At 39.2% G+C, this 25,547-nt stretch overlaps 1 protein-coding gene across 3 annotated transcripts in view; it reads left to right on the forward strand.

Moving 5' to 3' along the window:
* CERS6 (ceramide synthase 6) overlaps positions 1–25,547 on the forward strand; it is a 318,012-nt gene that overhangs the window by 246,668 nt on the left and 45,797 nt on the right. For all 3 annotated transcript variants that reach the window (XM_082465153.1, XM_082465155.1, XM_082465154.1), the window contains exons 7-8: positions 16,587–16,715; positions 19,995–20,101. In XM_082465153.1, coding sequence (XP_082321279.1) covers positions 16,587–16,715; positions 19,995–20,101 — 236 coding nt within the window. The remainder of the gene's footprint in view (positions 1–16,586; positions 16,716–19,994; positions 20,102–25,547) is intronic.

Here is a 25,547-nt window from a genome sequence, read left to right on the forward strand (position 1 = left end):
GACCAAAACATATGAGAACTGCTCATCTAGATTATTTTTAAGTCTCTCCTAAGGAGATGACTCTCGGGTAGTGCCTCAGATTGTATCAGCGTCTCCTTTCTTTGCTTGAAGAGCTAAAATCACGCCAGATGACATCTGAACATCCCGAGAGGGCTGGAGGATGATGTAGAATTCTCTCTGTGTAACCCCAGTGCTGCTACTTGCAGACACAGGCAGGCAGGCCACTTAACCTCTCTTTCACAGAGGCACCAAGTTGTTCTGTGTGTCCGCTTGTGACTGGAATAGCAATATCCTGCCCTCGAAGCTTAGGTTTCTTCCGAGGCAGATATTCCTGACTCTGAGTTCTCTGTCCTGTTTCTTTCTCACTACAGTGACTTCAGAATCAAAGAAGGGAAGAAGAAGCAGTTCATTTTAGTAAGCTACCATCTGTGATCAAAGCATTGCAACCTAGGGCTGTGTGCAGGCTGGTGGGCCAACAGTGGAACAGCATTGTCTGGAAAAGAAAAAGTATTGTATGGGGCAATTTTATGAGATTTTATTCAAAGGCTGCCTCAACTAGTAGCCTATTCCAGCAATCAAACTCCCAGGTGCCTGGCCAGGAGAGAGGCTCTTAAGTGTCTTTAGATCTCACAGTTAGATGACCAGCCCCTGGACAGCCCTGGGGCAGTGCAGTGGCACATACTGCTCTCCAGGGCATGGAAGGGTGACAGCAGGAACCTCTTCTTCCAGCGTGGTGCCAGGGGCCACATCATCACCACATTACAGAGAGACCTACTCCCAGGCCCACACAATGCTGCTGGTCCAGGGCTCTGGGTCCTTAAGTCTGGGGCCTCAGGGATCCCACCCTCTCTCAGGAGGTGCCACCGACACTTGGAAGGTATCACTTTCATTGGGAGATTTAGTCGTTCTGCTTCCTTTGGGGGGTTTCCCATAAGTCATCCTAGGAGTCTTGGGAAAACACCTGCTTTGGCTTGTTATGGCTCTAACTCCCTGACTTGGTGAATTCCCTCCATTTCTATCCCTTTAAATATAAACAGACCCATCTCATATCGTTCTCTTTGGCCGCCCAAGAGGAGGAAGCTCTTCCACTCACGGCTCATCCTCACCTTTGCTCTTGATCCCCCTTTTCTTCCTGTCTTCTAGAAGTGACCTTGCTCTATTTGGTAGTCTCTCACTTACATGTGTTTTCAAAAGTGTCTTTGAGAGAGGACCTTCAAGATGGTGGAGGAGTAAGACGTGGAGATCACCTTCCTCCCCACAAATACATCAAAAATACATCTACACGTGGAACAACTCCTACAGAACACCTACTGAATGCTGGCAGAAGACCTCAGACTTCCCAAAAGGCAAGAAACTCCCCACGTACCTGGGTAGGGCAAAAGAAAAAAGAAAAAACAGAGACAAAAGAATAGGGACGGGACCTGCACCTCTGGGAGGGAGCTGTGAAGGAGGAAAAGTTTCCACACACTAGGAAGACCCTTCATGGGAGGAGACTGCGGGTGGCAGAGGGGGGAGCTTCGGAGCCACGGAGGAGAGCGCAGCAACAGGGGTGCAGAGGGCAAAGTGGAGAGATCCCCGCAGAGAAGATCAGAGCCGACCAGCACTCACCAGCCCGAGAGGCTTGTCTGCTCACCCACTGGGGCGGGCGGGGGCTGGGAGCTGAGGTTCGGGCTTCAGAGGTCAGATCCCAGGGAGAGGACTGGGGTTGGCTGCATGAACACAGCCTGAAGGGGGCTAGTGTGCCACAGCTAGCCGGGAGGGAGTCCGGGAAAAAGTCTGGACCTGCCTAAGAGGTGAGAGACCATTGTTTCGGGGTGCACGAGGAGAGGAGATTCAGAGCACCACCTAAACGAGCGCCAGAGACGGGCGCGAGCCGCGGCTATCGGCGTGGAAACCAGAGATGGGCATGAGACGCTAAGGCTGCTGCTGCAGCCACCAAGAAGCCTGTGTGCAAGCACAGGTCACTCTCCACACCTCCCCACCCGGGAGCCTGTGCAGCCCACCACTGCCAGGGTCCCGAGATCCACGGACACCTTACCCGGGAGAACGCACGGCGCGCCTCAGGCTGGTGCAACATCATGCTGGCCTCTGCCGCTGTAGGCTCGCCCCGCATCTGTACCCCTCCCTCCCCCCGGCCTGAGTGAGCCAGAGCCACCTAATCAGCTGCTCCTTTAACCCTGTCCTGTCTGAGCGAAGAACAGATGCCCTCAGGCAACCTGCACGCAGAGGCAGGGCCAAATCCAAAGCTGAACCCCGGGAGCTGTGCGAACAAAGAAGAGAAAGGGAATCTCTCCCAGCAGCCTCAGGAGCAGCAGATTAAATCTCCACAATCAACTTGATGTACCCTGCATCTGTGGAATACCTGAATAGACAAAGAATCATCCCAAAATTGAAGCGGTGGACTTTGGGAGCAACTGTAGACTTGGGGTTTGCTTTCTGCATCTAATTTGTTTCTAGTTTTATCTTTATCTTAGTTTAGTATTTAGAGCTTATTATCATTGGTAGATTTGGTTATTGATTTGGTTGCTCTCTTCCTTTTTTTAAAATATATATATATATTTTTTTTTCTTTTTCCTTTTTGTGAGTGTGTATGTGTATACTTTTGTGTGATTTTATCTGTATAAGTTTGCTTTTACCATTTGTCCTAGGGTTCTGTCTGTCCATTTTTTTTTTTGTATACTTTTTAGTGCTTGTTATCATTGGTGGATTTGTTTATTGGTTTGGTTGCTCTCTTTTTTTAAAAAATTATTTTTTTATTTTAATAATTTTTTATTTTATTACTTTTTTCTTTCTTTCATTTTTTTTCTTTTCTCCCTTTTCTTCTGAGCCATGTGGCTGACAGGGTCTTGGTGCTCTGGCTGGGTGTCAGGCCTGAGCCTCTGAGGCGGGAGAGCCGAGTTCAGGACATTGGTCCACCAGAGACCTCCCAGCCCCTTGTAATATCAATTGGCAAGAGCTCTACCAGAGATCTCCGTCTCAACGCGAAGACCCAGCTCCACTCAATGACCATCAAGCTCCAGTGCTGGAAACACCATGCCAAACAACTAGCAAGACAGAAACACAACCCCACCCATTAGCAGAGAGGCTGCCTAAAATCATAATAAGGTCACAGACACCCCAAAACACACCACTGCATGCGGTCCTGCCCACCAGAAAGACAACATCCAACCTCATCCACCAGAACACAGGCACCAGTCCCCTCCATCAGGAAGCCTACAAAACCCGCTGAACCAACCTTACCCACTGGGGGCAGACACCAAAAACAACGGGAACTACGAACCTGCAGCCTGAGAAAAGGAGACCCCAAACACAGTAAGTTAAGCAAAATGAGAAGACAGAGAAATACGCAGCAGATGAAGGAGCAAGGTGAAAACCCACCAGACCAAACAAATGAAGAGGAAATAGGCAGTCTACCTGAAAAAGAATTCAGAGTAATGCTAGTAAAGATGACCCTAAACCTTGGAAAATTGAATGGAGAAAATACAAGAAACGTTTAACAAGGACCTAGAAGGACTAAAGAGCAAACAAACAATGATGAACAACACAATAAATGAGATTGAAAATTCTCTTGAAGGAATCAATAGCAGAATAACTGAGGGAGAAGCACAGATAAATGGCCTGGAAGATAAAATAGTGGAAATAACTGCCACAGAGCAGAATAAAGAAAAAAGAATGAATTGAAGAGAGTCTCAGAGACCTCTGGGACAACATTAAACACTCCAACATTCAAATTATAGGGGTCCCAGAAGAAGAAGAGAAAAGGAAAGGGACTGAGAAAATATTTGAAGAGATTATAGTTGAAAACTTCCCTAATATGGAAAAGGAGATAGTCAATCACATCCAGGAAGTGCAGAGAGTCTGATAAAGGATAATTCCAAGGAGAAACACACCAAGACACATATTAATCAAACTATCAAAAATTAAATACAAAGAAAAAATATTAAAAGCAGCAAGGGAAAAACAACAAATAACATACAAGGGAATCCCCATAAGGTTAACAGCTGATCTTTCAGCAGAAACTCTGCAAGCCAGAAGGGAGTGGCAGGACATATTTCTAGTGATGAAAGAGAAAAACCTACAACCAAGATTACTCCACCCAGCAAGGATCTCATTCACATTTGACGGAGAAATTAAAACCTTTACAGACAAACAAAAGCTAAGAGAATTCAGCACCATCAAACCAGCTTTACAACAAATACTAAAGGAACATCTCTAGGCAGGAAACACAAGAGAAGGAAAAGACCTACAATAACAAACCCAAAACAATTAAGAAAATGGTAATAGGAACATACATATCAATAATTACCTTAAATGTAAATGGATTAAGTGCTCCCACCAAAAGACATAGACTGGCTGAATGGATACAAAAACAAGACCCGTATATATGCTGTCTACAAGAGACCCACTTCAGACCTAGAGACACATACAGACTGAAAGTGAGGTGATGGAAAAAGATATTCCATGCAAATGGAAATCAAAAGAAAGCTGGAGTAACAATTCTCGCATCAGACAAAATAGGCTTTAAAATAAGGACTATTACAAGCGGCAAAGAAGGACACTACATAATGATCAAGGGAGCAATCCAAGAAGAAGATATAACAATTGTAAATATTTATGCACCCGACATAGGAGCACCTCAATACATAAGGCAAACGGTAATAGCCATAATAAGGGAAATCGACAGTAACACAATCATAGTAGGGGACTTTAACACCCCACTTTCACCAATGGACAGATCATCCAATGTGAAAGTAAATAAGGAAACACAAGCTTTAAATGATACATTAAACAAGATGGACTTAATTGAATTTATAGGACATTCCATCCAAAAACAGCAGATTACACTTTCTTCTCAAGTGCTCATGGAACATTCTCCAGGATAGATCATCTCTTGGGTCACAAATCAAGCCGTGGTAAATTTAAGGAAATAGAAATCATATCAAGTATCTTTTCTGACCACAACGCTATAAGACTAGATATCAATTACAGGGAAAAAACTGTATAAAATACAAACACATGGAGGCTAAAGAATACACTACTAAATAACCAAGAGATCACTGAAGAAATCAAAGAGGAAATCAAAAAATACCTAGAAACAAATGACAATGAAAACACAACGACCCAAAACCTATGGGATGCAGCAAAAGCAGTTCTAAGAGGGAAGTTTATAGCAATACAATCCTACCTCAAGAAACAAGAAACATCTCAAATAAACAACCTAACCATACACCTAAAGCAATTAGAGAAAGAACAACCAAAAAAAACCCAAAGTTATCAGAAGGAAAGGAATCATAAAGATCAGATCAGAAATAAATGAAAAAGAAATGAAGGAAACAATAACAAATGTCAATAAACTAAAAGCTGGTTCTCTGAGAAGATAAACAAAATTGATAAACCATTAACCAGACTCATCAAGAAAAAAAGGGAAAAGACTCAAATCAACAGAATTAGAAATGAAAAAGGAGAAGTAACAACTGACACTGCAGAAATACACAGGATCATGAGAGATTACTACAAGCACCTGTATGCCAATAAAATGGCAAACCTGGAAGTAATGGACACATTCTTAGAAAAGCACAACCTTCCAAGACTGAACCAGGAAGAAATAGAAAACATAAACAGACCAGTCACAAGCACTGAAATTGAAACTGTGATTAAAAATCTACTGACAAACAAAAGCCCAGAACCAGATGGCTTCACAGGCGAATTCTATCAAACATTTAGAGAAGAGCTAACCCGTATCCTTCTCAAACTCTTCCAAAATATAGCAGAGGGAAGAACACTCCCAAACTCATTCTATGAGGCCACCACAACCCTGATACCAAAACCAGACAAAGATGTCACAAAAAAAGAAAACTACAGGCCAATATCACTGATGAACAATGATGCAAAAATCCTCAACAAAATACTAGCAAACAGAATCCAACAGCACATTAAAAGGATCATACACCATGATCAAGTGGGGTTTTTCCCAGGAATGCAGGGATTCTTCAGTATACACAAATCAATCAATGTGATACACCATATTAACAAATTGAAGGATAAAAACCATATGATCAACAGATGCAGAAAAAGCTTTCGACAAAATTCAACACCCATTTATAATAAAAACCCTCCAGAAAGTAGGCATAGAGGGAACTTTCCTTGACATAATAAAGGCCATATATGACAAACCCACAGCCAGTATCTTTCTCAATGGTGAAAAACTGAAACCATTTCCACTAAGATCAGGAACAAGACAAGGTTGCCCACTCTCACCACTATTATTCAACATAGTTTTGGAAGTTTTAGCCACAGCAGTCAGAGAAGAAAAAGAAATAAAATGAATCCAAATCAGAAAAGAAGAAGTAAAACTGTCACTGTTTGCAGATGACATGATACTATACATAGAGAATCCTAAACGTGCTACCAGAAAACTACTAGAGCTAATCAATGAATTTGGTAAAGTAGCAGGATACAAAATTAACGCACAGAAATCTCTTGCATTCCTATACACTAATGATGAAAAATCTGAAAGAGAAATTAAGGAAACACTCCCATTTACCATTGCAACACAAAGGATAAAATACCTAGGAATAAACCTACCTAAGGAGACAAAAGACCTGTATACAGAAAACTATAATACACTGATGAAAGAAATTAAAGATACAAACAGATGGAGAGATATACCATATTTTTGGATTGGAAGAATCAACATTGTGAAAATGACTCTACTACCCAAAGCAGTCTACAGATTAAGTGCAATCCCTATCAAACTACCAGTGGCATTTTTCACCGAACTAGAACAAAAGATTTCACAATTTGTATGGAAACACAAAAGACCCTGAATAGCCAAAGCAATCGTGAGAAAGAAAAACGGAGCTGGAGGAACCAGGCTCCCGGACTTCAGACTTTACTACAAAGCTACAGTAATCAAGACAGTATGATACTGGCACAAAAACAGAAATATAGATCAATGGAACAGGATAGAAAGCTCAGAGGTAAACCCACGCACATATGGTCACCTTATCTTTGATAAAGGAGGCAAGAATATACAATGGAGAAAAGACAGCCTCTTCAATAAGTGGTGCTGGGAAAACTGGACAGCTACGTGTAAAAGAATGAAATTAGAACACTCCCTGACACCATACACAAAGATAAACTCAAAATGGATTAAAGACCTAAATGTAAGGCCAGACACTATAAATCTCTTAGAGGAAAACATAGGCAGAACACTCCATGACATAAATCACAACAAGATCCTTTTTGACCCACCTCCTATAGAAATGGAAATAAAAACAAAAATAAATAAATGAGACCTAATGAAACTTAAAAGCTTTTGCACAGCAAAGGAAACCAAAAAAAGACGAGAAGACATCCCTCAGAGTGGGAGAAAATATTTGCAAACGAAGCAACTGGCAAAGGATTAATCTCCAAAATTTACAAGCAGCTCATTCAGCTCAATATCAAAAAAAACAAACAACCCAATCCAAAAATGGGCAGAAGACCTAAATAGACATTTCTCCAGAGAAGATATACAGATTGCCAACAAGCACATGAAAGGATGCTCAACATCACTAATCATTAGAGAAATGCAAATCAAAACTGCAATGAGGTATCACCTCACACCGGTCAGAATGGCCATCATCAAAATATCTACAAACAGTAAATGCTGGAGGGGGTGTGGAGAAAAGGGAACCCTCTTGCACTGTTGGTGGGAATGTAAATTGATACAGCCACTATGGAGAACAGTATGGAGGTTCTTTAAAAAACTAAAAATAGAAGTACCATATGACCCAGCAATCCCACTACTGGACCTATACCCTGAGAAAACCATAATTCAGAAAGAGACGTGCACCACAGTGTTCATTGCAGCACTATTTACAATAGCCAGGACATGGGAGCAACCTCTAAGTGTCCATCGACATGAATGGATAAAGAAGATGTGACACATATATACAATGGAATTTTACTCAGCCATAAAAAGAAACAAAATTGAGTTATTTGTAGGGAGGTGGATGGACCTAGAGTCTGTCATTCAGAGTGAAGTAAGTCAGAAAGTGAGAGAGTGGCATGGAGATATATACACTACCAAATGTAAAATAGCTAGTGGGAAGCAGCTGCATAGCACAGGGAGCTCAGCTCGGTGCTTTGTGTCCACCTAGTGGGATGGGATAGGGAGGGTGGGAGCGAGACACAAGAGGGAGGAGATATGGGGATATATGTATATGTATAGCTGATTGACTTTGTTATAAAGCAGAAACTAACACACCATTGTAAAGCAATTATACTCCAATAAAGATGTTAAAAAAAAGAAAAAAGTGTCCTCTTTCACTGCCCCATTCCTTATTGTTGTGTTTCCTCCTGTGCTTGTTTCTGAGAAGCAGCCCACTGTGATCGGAGTCTGAGCTCTGGAATCACACAGAACTGGATGCAGACCTGCCTGTAGCCTGTCCTTACTGTGTAACTCTGAAAAAATTACGTCGCTTTTCTGTGCCTCAGTTTTTTTATAAATGGCGTTCGAAGAGTACTTACCTTATGTGGAGGTTGTTGAGAATAAATCTCAGTGTAAGAATCTTTGAAGCCTGAGAATTAGTAGGCAAATCTCAGGGTAGATAGAAGTTCACCAGGTAGTCAAGTTGGAGTGGGGCTTGGAGAAAAGGAGAGAATACACAAGCATTCCATCCAGGAAAACAAAAACAAAAAAAACCTGAAGGGCCAGAGGCCTGCATGGGGACAAGAAAGTTGGCAAGTGAATTCTGCACGTAGAGTTCTGTCTGTGAAGGGAGGTGGGGAGCTCCAGCAGCTGAAGGAAGAGGGATTAGAAGAGAGAAGATAAGACTGATGACAATAATAAGAGTTTCCCGGAACCCATCCTGACAATTTAACAACATAATCCCAACCTGGCTGACCTAAAGGAGACTTTTTCCATCTTCCACCTAAAGCACCAAGTTGAGACCTTGATGGCGTATTGTCATTTGGGACCCCAAGGGCGTTACAGTAGATATGAGGATGATGGCTTTTGCGTCCTGGGATAATTCTGATTTTAGTTGAACACAGTCTGCCCCCTACTGATCATTCCGGACGTTTTCAACCTGAATGGGTTTACTTCGTATCAAGTGTTGCCCTTGCCTTTTTCCTCCTGAAAACAAAGGAGAATAAAGTTTGTTAACCTGCGTATCACTTAACACTGTTATGTTGAGTATATTTTAAATGTCTCAGAAGTGACCCTTCTGGCATTAAAAGCTGTACCAAGTAGTGTGGCTGGGCCAAGAGTAGTTTATTTATTTTTTTAATTTTAAAAATTTATTTATTTATCTTTGGCTGCGTTGGGTCTTCGTTGCTGCACGCAGGCTTTCTCTAGTTGCGGCGAGCGGGGGCTACTCTTTGTTGTGTTGCACGGGCTTCTCGTTGCGGTGGCTTCTCTTATTGTGGAGCACGGCCTCTAGGCATGCGAGCTTCACTAGTTGTGGCACGCAGGCTCAGTAGTTGTGGCTCGCGGGCTCTAGAGCGCAGGCTCAGTAGTTGTGGCGCACGGGCTTAGTTACTCCGCAGCATGTGGGATCTTCCCGGACCAGGGCTCGAACCCATGTCCCCTGCATTGGCACGCAGATTCTTAACCACTGCACCACCAGGGAAGCCCCAAGAGTAGTTTAAACAGAGCCCAGATGATGTATATAAAGGCCTTCAACTCCTGGAGCTTGTAATTTGGCAAGACTTGTTGTTACGGAGAACATCTCAATACAAAGATTCAATGAGAAAAAAGACGTGTGTATAATTAAGGAAAATAGCTACATCATTTGAAAGCAGAGTGCATTTGGAGAGTGTACTTTCAATGGGAAGAGGAAAGGAAAGCAGGGAGGAGGACTCCAGGGAGTTGCAAATTAAGTTCTGAGCTCTGGCCAGGCAGTGGGAGGGAATTGGTGGCACTGTCTTACTGTTTTCTATTGTGCAAATAAAATTTTATTGCATCTTTTTCCACAGTAATAAAATCAATTAAAGATTAAATATCAGCTAAATAATTCATAGTAGATGAGATTATATGACTTCTTGATCTTTAAATGTGCCACAAATGTTACACGGGAGAAAGATTGGGTAAACACTGCTTACACAGAAGTTCTTTATTTCATTTATGTATGTTCCCAGAAGCTCTGAAGTAATGGCACATGTAGCAGTAGAGAGAGTAATATATTGCATCTGGATAGACAGCTCTTGTTTTTACAAAAGCTCAAGCTTTTTCTGAAGAAGCTCCTCGATTTTAAAATGATCTTGAAGTTGTAGTTATAGTTTATCGTGAGAATCTTGATGGAGATACCTGCCAAAACTCTTTTTTTTTAAATGATTTATCTGAATTTTGAAAGTAATACTTAATGGGTTACTTCTGAATAGCTATGAACATTAAATCTCTTACATATTCTGTATCTGAAGAAAATGTGATGAAGCCAGCCTTGAGCCTATGCAATTGCCACATCTCAAATTACATGGCTGAGTTTCCCATGTTATGCCTTTTGATGTGGCTCTGAGGCAGGGCTCGTCAAACTTTTCTGTAAAGGGCCTGCTAGTAAATACTTTAAACTTGGAGGCTGTGTAGTCTCTGTTGCAACCACTTAACTCTACCACTGTAGCAAGAACACTGCCATAAACAATAATTAAACAAATGGATGGCTGTGTTCTAATAAAACATTATTTACAAAACCAAATGAAGGCCAGATTTGGCCTGGGGGCCATAGTGTGTCTTTCTCTGCTCTAAAGCTGAGTCACCTAGACACGCAAATTTGGTGAACAGTGAGGATGTCAGCTTTGAGAATGGCTAGTAGAGATATTCACATCACATCAGTACATATTTTTAAAACATTTTGATAGTAACAGTAGCAAGTTTAAAGTCTTTAACCAATTAATTTCTTAGCACTTACTATTTTTAGAATTATATTTGTAGGGGACAGTTATCTCCCTCAAGGACCTAAATCTGTATATATTTAGGCCCAAAGGTGAAAAATCTAGTCTATTGGGAAAAAAAAGTGTAAAAATAAATTGAACTTTAGATTTTGTGTGAATGAGGTTTTATTCATGGACTGCTTTTAGAGATGGGATAATTGAATCATTCCTGCCAGGACTCCTCTACTTTATAATTAAATGTTTCCCAAATAAATCACACTTTTTCGTCCATTTCCAGATTTTCCCATAAATATTTACACCAGAGTGCATAGGCTATACATGAGAATGAAAGTGAATTTTAGTTACAATTTTTGAAGAACTTTGTTATTTGAAATACCTTTCTTTAAATGGCACATTTAACTGGTTCTCTTTAGAGTGAGCCAAAACTCAAGGCCAGCTAAAAATATAATAACCAAGTAAATGTGGGAGATTCCAGATACCCAAAGGTTGACATTTACATTTACATACATCATGTGAACTCCTTGCTTCATGCGCTGGTAAGAGAAAGGTATAATTTTCAAGTTGCCTAATATGGGGCAAATCAGAATCAACTGATTTTTATAAATCACTCTGAATATACTTTCATTGCAGTCATTGTCTTTACAACCTGGACAGTTTTGTAGTCTTTTGTTTCTTTGCTTTTTAAAAGGGAGATATATATATATATGTTCATACTCTTAGTCAGGACTTTAGCTATCCATAGCCAAAGGTTGAAAATCTATTATATTTTCATATTCCCTCAATGGGAAAAGTATTTAACTATGATTATTCTTGTCACATGTAAGTTTTATCTGAAGTTCTCTCCATCTCCGTGTGTGTTCGTTCTGGTGTGGAGGTGGACCCTGAGTGGGCACTCTCCCCTGTACGTTGCCAAGTTACAGGCTTGAAGGACACTTCCTGCACAGCCACATTGCTCCCCAACATTCTGAGTTTTACCCCCAGGTTGCACAATCTCAAGGGGAGAAATAGGGAGAGTATTATTGATCTCTAGAAAAAAAAGAGCATGTTACTCTGTTAAAAGTCCTACTAATTTCTTTGTACCTTGAAGACTCAAATAAGAAAGCTGTTTTTTTAAAAAAACAAAACAAACAGAAATGAGAGATTTCTGTTACTGCTATAGTTGCCATAAAATGAAATCAGTTTCAAATTATGTTTCTGTCCCTCTGTTTCATAGAGAGTTTGAAAATCTGTTAAATGGTTAACCTGGTGTTACCTGATTTCTGTTCATGAGTTAGAGTACATTTATTAATGATATTTATTTATGATATTTATTAAATTTGGGAAAGCTGTCACATGTCATTTGCATCCAAGAAAGAAGAGTCTTTTCTTTGTCTTGCACTTTAGTGGTATGTCATATTTTTCACCATACATGAGCATCTAAATCAGCCATCACTTAAAATCTTTGTCTTCTTATTCCTTTTTGGGAAGGCTCACCAGTGCTTTTCTTTATTTGTTGCAAAGATTATTCCCAAAAGAAACTGCATAAAATTGTGAATACTTTATCCAGCAAATGAGAATTTAGAGAACGAGTTTCTTATTTGTAGTGAGTTTTTTAAAAATGAGAATAGAGTTAATTTTGCTTTCATAAAAATATGTATATCAAGGTGAATTTCTGGCGCTTCCTGAAAACAGAGTATTATTTCAAAGCCTCTTTCAGCCTGACCATTGCAAATGGAGTTGCATCATATAGAACATCAGACTTATGTCTTAATGAGAGGGTGACCTCTCTGGCCCTTTGATGCCGATATTTTATTGTGCAGAGAATTCCCCTGGAGAACTGAGTTAAGGATGCCGATTCTCATTCTGAGAGTTGGGGATGGAGCCCAAGTAGCTACAGGTTTACTTGCACCTACGAGTTTCTGATGTGGAAGCTACACAGAGCAGACTGAGACTCTGTTCTGGGTTCTCTAAATGTCATTCAGAAATATAATAAGGAAAAAACAGCGTTTTCTTACCAACTTCTGGTATTAAAATGAATGACTTTTCCTTGAATCTTTTCATTTTAGGCTTATTCTAATTGTGCTTGAGTCAAGTCCATATCTGTTTTTTTTCCCTTGTCTCTGATAATTAACATAGGAGAAGCCACTGGAATGAGGGCTGGGGTCAGGGTAAATATCAGGCAGGGAATGTAGAAGGACCCCTTGACTAGAGCTATGAATGTATCCAGAAACAATATGGCAGAATGACAGGAGGTTGGGGACCACTGATGCAGGTAGCCAGGCCAGTCGTCAATTTTGGCTAAGGACTTTGGGATCCGTCTTCAATATGAAGGCCAACAAGAAATCACAATCTCTACCTAACTGATGCTACTGAAAATGGAAGAAAATATTCTCAGCCTAAAATGCTAAGCTTCCTGCAGCTTGCCTGTACCCAGTCACTTTCAGCAGTAACAAACATGAGGATGGGCATTTCCCACCATGCACTGATAAAGTCTAAATTGACAATTCATTTAAAAACTGTTATTTGGACCAGATTCACTGCTTATTCAAAAAAATGTGTCAGGGTGAGGGAATGAGAGTAACAAAAAATAATGATCGCAGGGATTTTATTAAAGGTATTTCATTGTGTATAATGCTTTCTGAAGCAGAAGTGTAAAAGACAAAATCCATTATTCATGCTTTTCATATTCATACAGATATGACAGTATAATGAAAATTGGTCTTCTGCAATGAGCAAAGCTCTGAGCCCCTCAGTAATAAACGTTTTCTAGGACCAGGGGATTTATATGCAAAAATCATCTTCACAAAGCAAACTTTGTCTGAAAAATAAGGCTTTTGTTTTTAGGGCAGCTTTGCTATATTGCCAAGGGCATTGTTTTATTTATTGACATATATATCAGATACATGTTAGGAAACTTAATTATAAAATGGCCCTAATCCTCCATAAGTGTTTTAATCAATTTATGTTTATTCATTTTAAAATTAAATCGAGAAAACCTCTTCTCTTTCAGTGAATCAAGAGCAATCAATGAGAAATGTGGAAAGTATTGTTCTGGTTAGGTACTCAGCTAGTTAGACTTTAAAATCTGTGTATTCAGCATGGGCTAATATAAACTCACTGAACTGTTGAATTAGCACTCTGTGTTTTTATTTAATTATGTTTATGAGACAGTATAAAATATCAGTTGATAGGTTATCTCCACTTTAATTGATCCATTGTTTTGAAGTAGCTATTGTCTGGTAGATCGCTCTACGCCAGGTGATACATTCCTGATAACAGCCTATAGTGAAGAGATTTCATCTTCCCGTGGGAAACGTTATCTAAGCAATTTTTCTTGTATGCCTTAGGCATTTTGGTATTGTTCAACTCTAATGCTTTAGGAAAATCCTAGAGACTACAAAAACATCAGAGAAAATCAAGAGAAGTAGGTAAAACTGGTAAGTTGAGTCTGTCCATAATCACTGATTAAATAAACTCAGAGCATGGTCTTCATCTCTCTCTGCCAGTGAGCTGAGAACTAGATGCAAATGTCGGTCTGGAGGAAGGAGTATAGTGGTAGGTCAACAGGCGGCAGGAGTTCGCACAACTTGGTACTGTAGTTCTACTGTGGCCATTAGAATGAATTAATGCAAGACAGATGATTCTGCCAACAATGGTATTCACCATCATGGCAACACAGAGACTAGGTTAATTGAAAATAAGAGAAATAGTTGTACTTCATTTTTAAAATTATTCGACCTTATTTAAGAAACTAATACATTGTTTATCCTAGTAATAAATCAATATGGTTATCAGTAAATGTCTGGCACTTTCCAAGGCAGAAAGGTAACCTCTGGACACGTTCACCAAAGTGTATGCAGAACCATTTAAACATTGTGTGTGTTTTTTTAAATATACCCATTTAACTTTATTTCATCATTGTCATTTAAAGCTTGATTTTATAAAATATAAAATGATATTCTTAAAGAGTTCTGTAGTACAGGAATTTAAACAGTAGAAAAATCCATAGCTTTATAGGTTTAAGTTATATAAATTAAAATCAAATAATTGGAAATTTTTTCAATATGGGAGCTATACAATGAAATAAATGGAAAAATGACCTAATAGGAGCAATATTTCATTACTTACAGATTATCATTAGTTACCTTCAGGATCTAAACAAAAAATATTGTTTAAATGTTTTAAAACCATTTAAAAGTCATCATAGTTGACCTTTCAGACCCCAAACTGTTTGACATCAACAGAGTATGTATGTGTGCACACACGTGCTCTCTTTTTCTCTCTCTCTCAGTTGCAAAATACGCATCTCATTTTGGCTAATTTATCTCTACATGAATGGCCCATAAGAGAGTAGTCCTCTTTCTCCATGGTTTCAAGTAGATCATCATTAGGGCTAGTCCTGGCATTTAAGCCCCAGAGAAGTTCAAGTTTACTCTGGGAGAAATTCAGATTAAATAAGAGTAAAAATATCAGTAAGAGAGACAACATTTCTAAGCAACAGAAATTCCATGTTACAATAAACCAGGTGGCCAGGAGATAAATCAGTACCAGAGAAAGATGATCTTTTCACATGGGCCAAGAAGCAGCTCCCTTGAAGTTGACCAAAATGAGGATGGCCAGCTTACCATTACTTTTGCCAATTATTTTTTTCTAATGACTGTAGATGGATAATGGTTAAAATTGAGAGCTTGTTTGTATAGGACCCATCAGAAATGCCAACATATTATGATTCTTATTTTAACATCCCATTGGGCATATTCCAGGAAAAGGATGCCAAATCCCCAGCCACTCATAGCCAGAGACGTGGTCTAGTTGGACCTGCACTGCTACCCAAAAGATTTTCCTAAAGTACAAATCCAAGTAATACCTTTCTTTGCTTAAAATCTGTCGACTGAAAAAAAATGCACAACCTAAAAGTTGAGAATTATGTAATGAAACATAATTCTCAAATCGTCAAATAAATGACGGACAAAACTGAGTCCTTAAGCTGGGGACAGAGCATCTCCAATCACTCTGAGAGATTGCTCCGACGAGACAAAGGGGGAGCCAGAATATATCGGATTTTTTGCATCAAACACCAGGTAGTCGGAACATCAAAAGATTACTGTTAATTAAAGAAAACCATATACCTCAAGTTAAGGAATTTAGCTCTTTTCTATGTATGGGAAGATGCAAGAGTCTGGACTCCCTGGAATCATTCCTTTGCTATACACCTCAGCTACCTGGGGCCAGTATCCTGTGCTTTCTCATCCTGAGTCTCCTCAGGGTACACTGTCAGGGGTGGCTGCAGCAGCTGACTGCTAGATGGGGGGCATCCTGTTTCCATCCTGAGTTTCCTCAGGGCTGACTCTAGGGGAGGCTGTAATGTAATGGCTTGATGGCTGCAACATCCTTTGTTTACTGATACAGCAGGCAATATTTTTCATTCACCAAATCCTATGGCAGTTTCTCCCGTAGCTTCAGATTCCTTGGCTTAGTACAAAACACCCTTTATGATTTGGCCTTAGTCCTGGTGTTGATCACATTTTCCACAGTCACTGGTGTCCTGTGTTTCTCTCCCAGGACTCAGTGAACTCTCAAAGTATAGGAACTATCTCTTACTCACATTAGTGTTCCCAGTGCTGGGCCCATAGAGAGCCCTAAAATTATTGGATGAAGGGTTGAATAGATGAATGGAAAAGCTGCGTTGCTGCGAAGTCCTAACTAACATGCCTGTGTCTTCTCCTTCCCAGGACTTTGGCGTTATGTTCCTGCATCACCTTGTATCTATTTTTTTGATTACCTTCTCATATGTCAACAACATGGCCCGAGTAGGGACCCTAGTCCTCTGTCTCCATGATTCAGCCGACGCTCTTCTAGAGGTAAAAGTTTTCTTTCGTCTATAAGAATACAAAATCTGGAATTCAGGAGATCCCCCAGATCATCAGTTTTTCTAGGGTCTGATAGATGGTGCTGGGAGAAGTTAGTACATGACTGCTTTGAAACTGCGGAGTGTTTCTTTGTAGGTTAAATTGGTGAAAGTGAGACTTGAGTATATAAAGTGGTGTGCAAAAAACATTCACGAAGTTAGCATTCTTTATTAATAGAATAATGAAAACCTTAACCCTTCCACACTTAAGAAATGAGTGTTTTACAGTAGGAAAATTACTATTTGAATAGGTTTTGTTTCTAGTATTACAGGTTTCACACTGATTTATCTGGGAAGTGTATACAACTCAGTTTAGTTAGTAATAGTAGTTGTACATCCTCATGAAATTAATGTGTAGTCATAGTTTTTATTACCAATATACATTTATCCTAGTATTTTTATAGTGAAAGTATATATGAATTACAAATTTTATATAAAAACTATGTTTTCTATGCATGTAAGTATTAAGAATATCTGAGGAAATATTGGTTGCACTTTGATTAACTTTCTAAACCATTATCACTTAAAATTACTAAAGTAGCAAAAAAAAAAGAAAAAGAAAAATGCTTCTAGCATATTTCAAAAGATAAAATCCCGGGCTTCCCTGGTGGCGCAGTGGTTGAGAATCTGCCTGCTAATGCAGGGGACACGGGTTCGAGCCCTGGTCTGGGAAGATCCCACATGCCGCGGAGCAGCTAGGCCCGTGAGCCACAACTACTGAGCCTGCGCGTCTGGAGCCTGTGCTCCGTAACGAGAGAGGCCGCGATAATGAGAGGCCCGCGCACCGCGATGAAGAGTGGCCCCCACTTGCCGCAACTGAAGAAAGCCCTCGCACAGAAACGAAGACCCAACACAGCCATAAATAAATAAATAAATAAATAAATAATTTTTTAAAAGTTGTTTAAAAAAAAAAAAAAGATAAAATCCCAAGTAAAATTTTGGTGTGGTATTTACTCTTAATCATGGCCTCCATGAAGAGACATACTCAATAAGGTTATATAACTATAGTTCTTTCATTTTAGTCCTAAGAAATTTATATAACTAGTCAAAAATGAACTTACCAGAGTATAAATTCCATGTAGAAATGAGTCTTAGAATCTGTATGCTTATTTTTTTATTCCTGTTGGCCCACAGTTCTGCCCCTTTGAAGCATGTGCTATCACAGTGAATGTAGACTAGAGGTGCCCTCAAGTAATTATTTGTTATTCCAATATAAGCAGAAATTCCAGGCCATAAAATTGAATCTGCTATAAAGGCAATTAGTCAAGGTTTGAAGTGTATACAGCACTTCATTAAAGACTCTGGTCCCTATAAGGTTATGAAACAGAAAAATAGTCCTAATGGGCTGGATATGTCAGATGATAGTTTGGAGCTAAGGTTTTTAAGTGATTCAAGCTAGATTCTATTCAGCACATTTTTTTAAAGGAGAAATAAGACTAGTATAAAGGCAATTTCCTGAAAATCAGTTACCATGTGGTTAAATCCTAAGTATGCTTGGAGGTAGAAATTTATATAGCAATATACAGTTTTGAAGTCAATCCTGTATAATCTGCCAACTCTAATGTCTGGGGAAATGGATGGCATAATGCTTGGCAGAGCCATAATTCAGAAAATGTGGGTTGAATCATCATCCACCACTTTTATCTAGAAAAGAAAAATAATCCAGAAATCCCAGTCATGTGGCTTAAAAGCAAATGTTCTTCATCACTTGGATTCTCTTTGACATCATAAAATAATGCTTGAGAATATCCAAATAATGAGATATGTTGACTCTTCAAAGTGGAATCTATGGCTTAGACATTTCAGAAAAATGGATGTTTAATGCTTTTTTATTGAATACTGGTGAATGAATGTAAAAGAAAAACTACATGGTTTACGTAGCCAGAAGGAGGCATACGATGCTTTTTTTCTTTCTTAGTATAAGTTGTGGTGTCACATCCAACGTATGCATGAAATTAAAAGTTCATAATCCTGGCTTCCACTCAATTAATAGATATTTCCCCTTAGGAATATATTTCTCTCATAGCTTTGTATTTTACTTAAAGCTATTAAATTATAGCTTCTGTGGATAATGTCAACAATCCTTTCAAGTTTGACTCAGCTAATTTAACTTTACAAGAAGTGGAAAATAATGTTATGAATTTAAAAGACCTCTTCAGTTTATAACCCTGTGTGTGGGTACTGTGAATTATATGTGAAAATGTAAAAAGCAGTAATCAAGGACAATTATGTTTTCAGTGTCACCTGTTCTTACTTAGAATCATCTATGAAAAGTAGATGGCAGGGACTTCCCTGGTGGTCCAGCGGTTAAGGCTCCGCGCGTCCAATGCAGGGGGCGCGAGTTCAATCTCTGGCCAGGGAATTAGATCCCGCATGCCGCAACTAAAGATCCCGCAGGCGGCAACGAAGATCCCGAGTGCCATAACTAAGCCCCGGTGCAGCCAAATAAATAAATAAATATTTTTTTAAAAAAGTAGATGGTAGAGAAAGGGATGTATTTCTTCCTTCGACTAATTTGTAATATAAAAAGTGGTCACTTAAATCACTACCATAAATTATTAGTGTACTTCTCACAGACATTCTGAACATTAGTGACTTTCATCTAGAAAATGACCCATTAATGTAAATTTGAAAATTATACCTAAGTGGATTCGCTGAAATAACGTGATCTTGACACATTCTTCATTTCTAAATTTGTGAGGATAAGCCAAGAAACTCTCTCCCCAGAGCACTCCTTATACCTGTTTAAGGAAAACCTATAATTCTAAGTAGAAAGGGGGAAAAAATACAGGAAGGCTCAATATTCTCTATAAAGTTCGTGACCTTAGTGTTTGGGACTCATTAAAAATTTAAAGGATTATGTAGCACTTTCTATTTTGACCTCTTATGCCAAATTCCTGTTTTGGCGTCTTTGGCTTGCTAATATCATCTGTAATGCAAGAATTTCGTATTTTTCTGTTTTCCTGAAATCAACCATATAATTGAATTTTTCAGGTTGCTGAATATTTTATTAAATCTCTGACAGTCAGTAGTTCTACTTATGGTTAATATCACATTTCACTCGACTTATGGGTAATTTATAAATATGATGCATGATGCATGACATTTCAAAGTAGCAGGCAATTTTATGCCTCTGGTAAGTTATATCTTAAAGGAGACTCATGCATATTGAAAGAAGCTTTTCATTTATCAGTTTAACTAAATTAATCTGTCACATTTCTTCCTTTCATAGGCTGCCAAAATGGCAAATTACGCCAAGTTTCAGAAAATTTGTGATCTCCTGTTTGTTATGTTTGCCATGGTTTTTATCACCACACGACTGGGTATATTTCCTCTCTGGTGAGTATGCCAGTCTTCTTTCCAATAAAGGCGCCCCGTGCAGATAGGTTTTATGAACCATTTTCCTGTTGAATTTCACTCCAGATACTTAGTAAGAAGTTTAAAGAAAGCGAGGGAGGGACTTAAGAAACAGCTTGATTTCTTCTTCCAGAAGGGGGTTGCATTCTTTACGGAAATTTTCCACAGGATCGTTAGAGAAGGATGTGGCTTATGTAGGTTCTTAAGCCACAGGAAGCTGTCTGCCATTTTAGGCTCCAATCTAGAGTATGATTCAAAAACCTTAGCCATGAAAGTTTGAATTAAGAAAGGAAATATGGTGTTGCAATCAGTTAGATATCAGGGATCATCCTGTATCACGGGTTCACCAAGGGTTGTCCCTGGACCCCCAGCAGCAGCAGCTAGCACCTCTGAACTTGTTAGAAATGCAACCTGTTGGTCCCCACCCACCCCAGACCTACTGAATCGCAGACTCTGGAGATGGGGCCTGGCAATCTGGATTTTGATACACCTTCCTGATGATTCTGCTACACATTAAAGTTTGAGAACCACTGTCCTGTATAATTCTCCTCATCAGCTGCATTTATAACTAAAGCAGATGGAAAGTATAACTCAAAAGTAACCCTTAAAATTATCTCTGACCCCTTAAGGTCTGGATGTCATTAGCTAAGAAAAAGACATGACAGATTTGGATGGAATTTGACAATCCTTTCTATAGAAAATAGGTCCACTGTCATTCATTTTTATGGAAGGCTATTACTTCTAGAAAAAAATGATCCCTCCATATCACTTAAAGTCTACCATTGATGGCAGATTTTTTTCCATTTTGAGAAATTGATCTGAATGGGAAATGACAGCAACGGAAATTGGAGAAAGTGGAGAAATGAAGGGCTGCCTTTTCAGTCCAATAGGAAAATAAAGTTGGGGCTTTTAAGTGAGTAACATCTATCACTGAGGTTCTGTAAACAAATTAATCTCACACACACACACACACACACACACACACACACACACACACACACCCCTTCTCCTTGAGGCTGGCAGCTCTTTCGCACACTTACTTATTATGAAAATCGTATCCCAGCAGCAGTGCTGTGTATTGGCAACAGGCATATATAAAATGTATTATAGTTTTATATGATTGTAGGTAGCAAACATTGAAGTAATTTTGAATATAATGCATCTATAATTATTTCAGGATTGGAGCTCTTTCAAGATTATTAGCAGAACTAGTGGTAGGAATTTAAATAGAAGAAAGTCAAGCAAAATCCAGGAAAAATATCTCAAAAGAATAATAGAAAACTTTTCCTGCTTAGGATTTCTGAGAACCTGAGTTTTAAAGAAGTAAGCATCACTATCAAGTACTTTCATTTGCTTATTTCCCTTTAAGGATAGAATTAACGTTGAGCTGTATCTCTTCTCCTCCTTTCTAGCTAATGTGCAAAAGCTCATCAGGTTTAGACAGCAATGAGTTACCTAGAACATAAACTCAGAATATAGAAATTACGTAATGCTGGTAATGAATAACTCACGGGTATGCCCTGTGATGATGATATAAAGCAGCTGCTTAGAAAAATCCTTGTAACCAAATACAAAACAAGAGCTGATATTGCAAATGCTGTAGGGCTTCTGCTACCACCGCCCTTAGTGCAGCCAAGTTTTTCAAAAAGCAACTTGTGGAGGGAAATATTTTATTGTTTGGGAGACAAGAAATAATTTCTGTATACCTGCTGCCATTGTGGTTGTGCATCCAGTGAATGAAATCCTTGTCAGATATGTCTCATAAATTATGTGAGTGCTTGGATGACCTTTGTTTTGATCCTGTTTCTATTTCTGGAGTGTAATGGGCATTGAGTATATTTAAAATAGTAAAGTGAATGACAATAACAAATAGTGTTTTAAATATTTGCCTTAATCCTGTGAAATTATTCAAAAATTCCTTTTAGATTAGGGAATCCTAGAATTGGGAGGGACCCTACAGGTGACCAGCTCCAAACTGCTCTCCCACACCTCTGCCCAGGATAGGAAATCTCTCAATTTCCTGATTAGGAGTGTTGCTTTAGAGGTCGAGGGAGAAATAAGTTTTTAATATGAAACAGAAACCTGGGTCTTTATAACTTCTAAGCTAGGGGTTCTTAATCTGGTTTAGAACCCCCTGAAACTGTTTGTAAAACGTATGTGTGTACATTTTTTTCCTGGGGGGCAGGGCCCATGGCTCTATCAGATTCTCTAAAGATCTGTGACTCCCTCCCCTCCTCAAAAAAGTACCTTCTGGAAAACAGACAAAGTGTACCCTACCACTTCTGATTGAAAGCTCTTAAGAACGTGAAGGTTTCTAATATATCATCTGTAGGCCTTCTCTTCAGAACGCATCTCTAATCCCTTCAATTATTCCTGCTTTTGTTCTCCTTTGTTCCTCAGAATTCTTCTTGTCACGATGATCCAAATGTGGACTGGCTGATAGAAAATATAAGAGCACTAACAAAAAGCTGTATTCAGAACTGCATTTCTTCTGATGCAGCTTGCCTTCGCATTGACATTCTAAGGAGCTTTCACCTTGCACTGGTGGCGATCTGATAAATAGCTGAGCTGCTGCCAGACCAAATTACCCTCATCCTACATTTATTTCATTTTTATGTATTTTTATTTCTAATTATGATTCATCTGTATACCTAATCATACCACGTACATTTGTTCCTGTTATATTTCATCATGCTGTTTTCAGATATTCTAGCCCAATTAGGGTCTTCTGAACCACATCCAGTGTTACACTTATCCCTGCTACTTTCATGGTACTTGCAAATATGCCTCTCATGCTTCTCCCAACTCACCGAAGAAAAACGTTGACCCAGAGGGACTCCTGGTACACTGTTTCTTTAAGTTGACCTCGATCTCTCAACCACCAGTCTGTCTTTACGATTTTTCTACTCATTACTATCTTAGAACTGCTGTGTCATTATGCCTGCTATTTCTCCATATTTTAAAAAGGTGTAATAAGAGATTTTGTCAAAGGTCTTGTGAACATCAGGATTTACTCTGTTACTTAAGTCATTCTCTGCACATGTAGAGGCGGGGTGAAGAAAGAATAATGGCCCATCTGGGTGACTTGGTCTTAGGAGGCCTTTTCCGGCTCCTGGTTCTTCATTTCTAAGTGCTCACCCCCATCTGTTTGATGATCTATCTGCAGCAGTAGGCTTACCAGTCTAAAATTCCTGGTTTCGGCCTTTTCCGTATTGTCTAGGTGTGGACTTTTACCTTCTAATATACTACCACTTTTTATGTATTTAATGAATATTTATTGGGCACTTACTGTGTAACCAGTACTGGGCTGGGTGTTGAGACTTCAGTGCGACATGGGCCTCCCGTGGGCCACTTGCAGTTGAATCCCTACGGGTCCCTTCAGTATTCTGGTTGATAATTGTGTGGGGCGTAGAGACTATAAATTATTTTCTGAACATTTATTGGAGATAAGTAACGTAAGTGGATTGTCAGTATTAACTAGTTTGGTTGCGCGTACCAAGGAGCTCTGTCAGCTGAATAAAGCATTATTCTAGGTAGAGTGTATGTGTGTAAAATAGTCACTGACTGCTGGAGGGAAAGCGCTGGAGATACATTGGACTTCAGTTCTAACAAGCATTTCATGGACTTATTTCTCCCTCAAATATTTGTGCTTCAGCTGGAAGGAGAAATAAAATGATTCCTGTGCCCTCACTTCTTTTAGTTTTCAACCCATTGACTTCGGAATCACCAGCAATACCTTGCAGGTTCCTCCTGACTATAGCTGTGTTCCCACGTAAGCCATCAGAATTTTTGTGATTTGTGGGTTTGATGACACTTGGCTCATTCTCTCTTGTATCTTTGGTCCACGTCTCACAAAGTCAGCATACATCATGATTAGCCTTTTCAGAGCCGTGCACTGCCCGGACTTTTCTTTTGGCCGTAATATGTCTTCTAGAACAGCACCATCCAAAAGAAATATGATAAGTCAGGCTTCCTAGTAATTTAAAATTTTCTAGTAGCCACATTAAAAAGTAAAAAGAAACAGGTGACATCTGTTTAAATAACGTTTTATTTAACTCGGTATATCCAAAATAATACGATTTTAACATGTAATCAGGATTAAAAATTGAGATATTTCGTTCTTTTACTGCATACTACATCTTTGAAATCAGGTATGTGGTTCACGTTACTGCATCTACTCAAAAGTCTATGTATTTTAGCCTTTACGTTGTAACTGGACAGTGAATGATTTGCTCCTTTTTGAGAGTAAGCCTATCCATCGTTGTAAGTTGTTACCGTGTTCATTGATCTGCATCTGTCTTTCCTCAACTCCATTTGTCTGTGATCCCTGAAGTTCCTAACAGTCTTCCATATTTTATGAAGCTTTGGTTTCCACTGGCGTAGGGTAGTTTGTGCTTAATCCCATTATAGCATCTATCACAGTGCTTAGCTCCCAATGGCTACTCAGTAAATATTTGTTGAGTGAATTACGTACTATTTAATCCTGAATTGTCTCACATCTGTTTTCTTAGTTGAGCTCCTTAACTCATTGTGAAGTAGGTAGGTGCAGTTTGTCCCCTATTATACGGAGAAAACCAATTCATTTAGTCAATGATTTACCTAGTCCCTCTGGACTCTGGTCTCCTGACATCAGTTCAATTCAACAGGTACTTACTAAATTCTAATTGTTCTCCTACAATGCAGCATACTATATGATTCAAGAATTAGGCCATAAAGCTGTTGATGAGGCACATTTCTGGTAGTTGCTACATAAAAAAAGTCATTTTTCAATCACTGTCCCTATTATTCCGTCCCAGCCAAGACACTGCATTGTAAGCATCATCATTTTTCAGCCATACATTAGCATCTGGCATCGAAAGAGGCAAATCCACAGATCCTGAAAGGGAAGGGGCACGGTGCAGTCAGTAGAGAGACTGCTTGCTTTGAGTCACGGTTCTTCTTCTCACTGCATGTCAGGAAACCAGCTGTGTAGCTTCTCTGCATCTGTGGACTCATCAGAGAAGAATAGTAGTAATTGTTCCATCTACCTTACCAGGAAATGTTAAGGATCAAATGAACTATTTGTTCTAGAACTATAAAGTACTTTATAACTCTTAAGCATTTTGTAAAAAGGTGTTATATTACTGTTAGAGATGGAAATTCCCATTATGGCCAAGTGGTCAGAAATTTTTATTGCATTTTATGACCTCCAAGTAGTCTAGATTAAGGAACCATAAGCATAGATACTTTTGAAATAAAATTCTTAAATGCTCTCTCCAATTATGAGAGGCAAAGTATCTTGTTTTAGTCACCTCTGTTCTCAGTGAGCATGTAATAATGGACACGAGCTGGGTTGACTTAGTCCCTCAAATCCTAAGTGACGGTTCGTATCCTGAGCCAGCAGAAGTAACCATTATTGTTCACAGAATGTCACAGAATTTCACAAAAT

This window comes from Balaenoptera physalus (genome assembly GCF_965194825.1).
Source record: "Balaenoptera physalus genome assembly, chromosome: 6".
Lineage (NCBI taxonomy): Eukaryota > Metazoa > Chordata > Mammalia > Artiodactyla > Balaenopteridae > Balaenoptera > Balaenoptera physalus.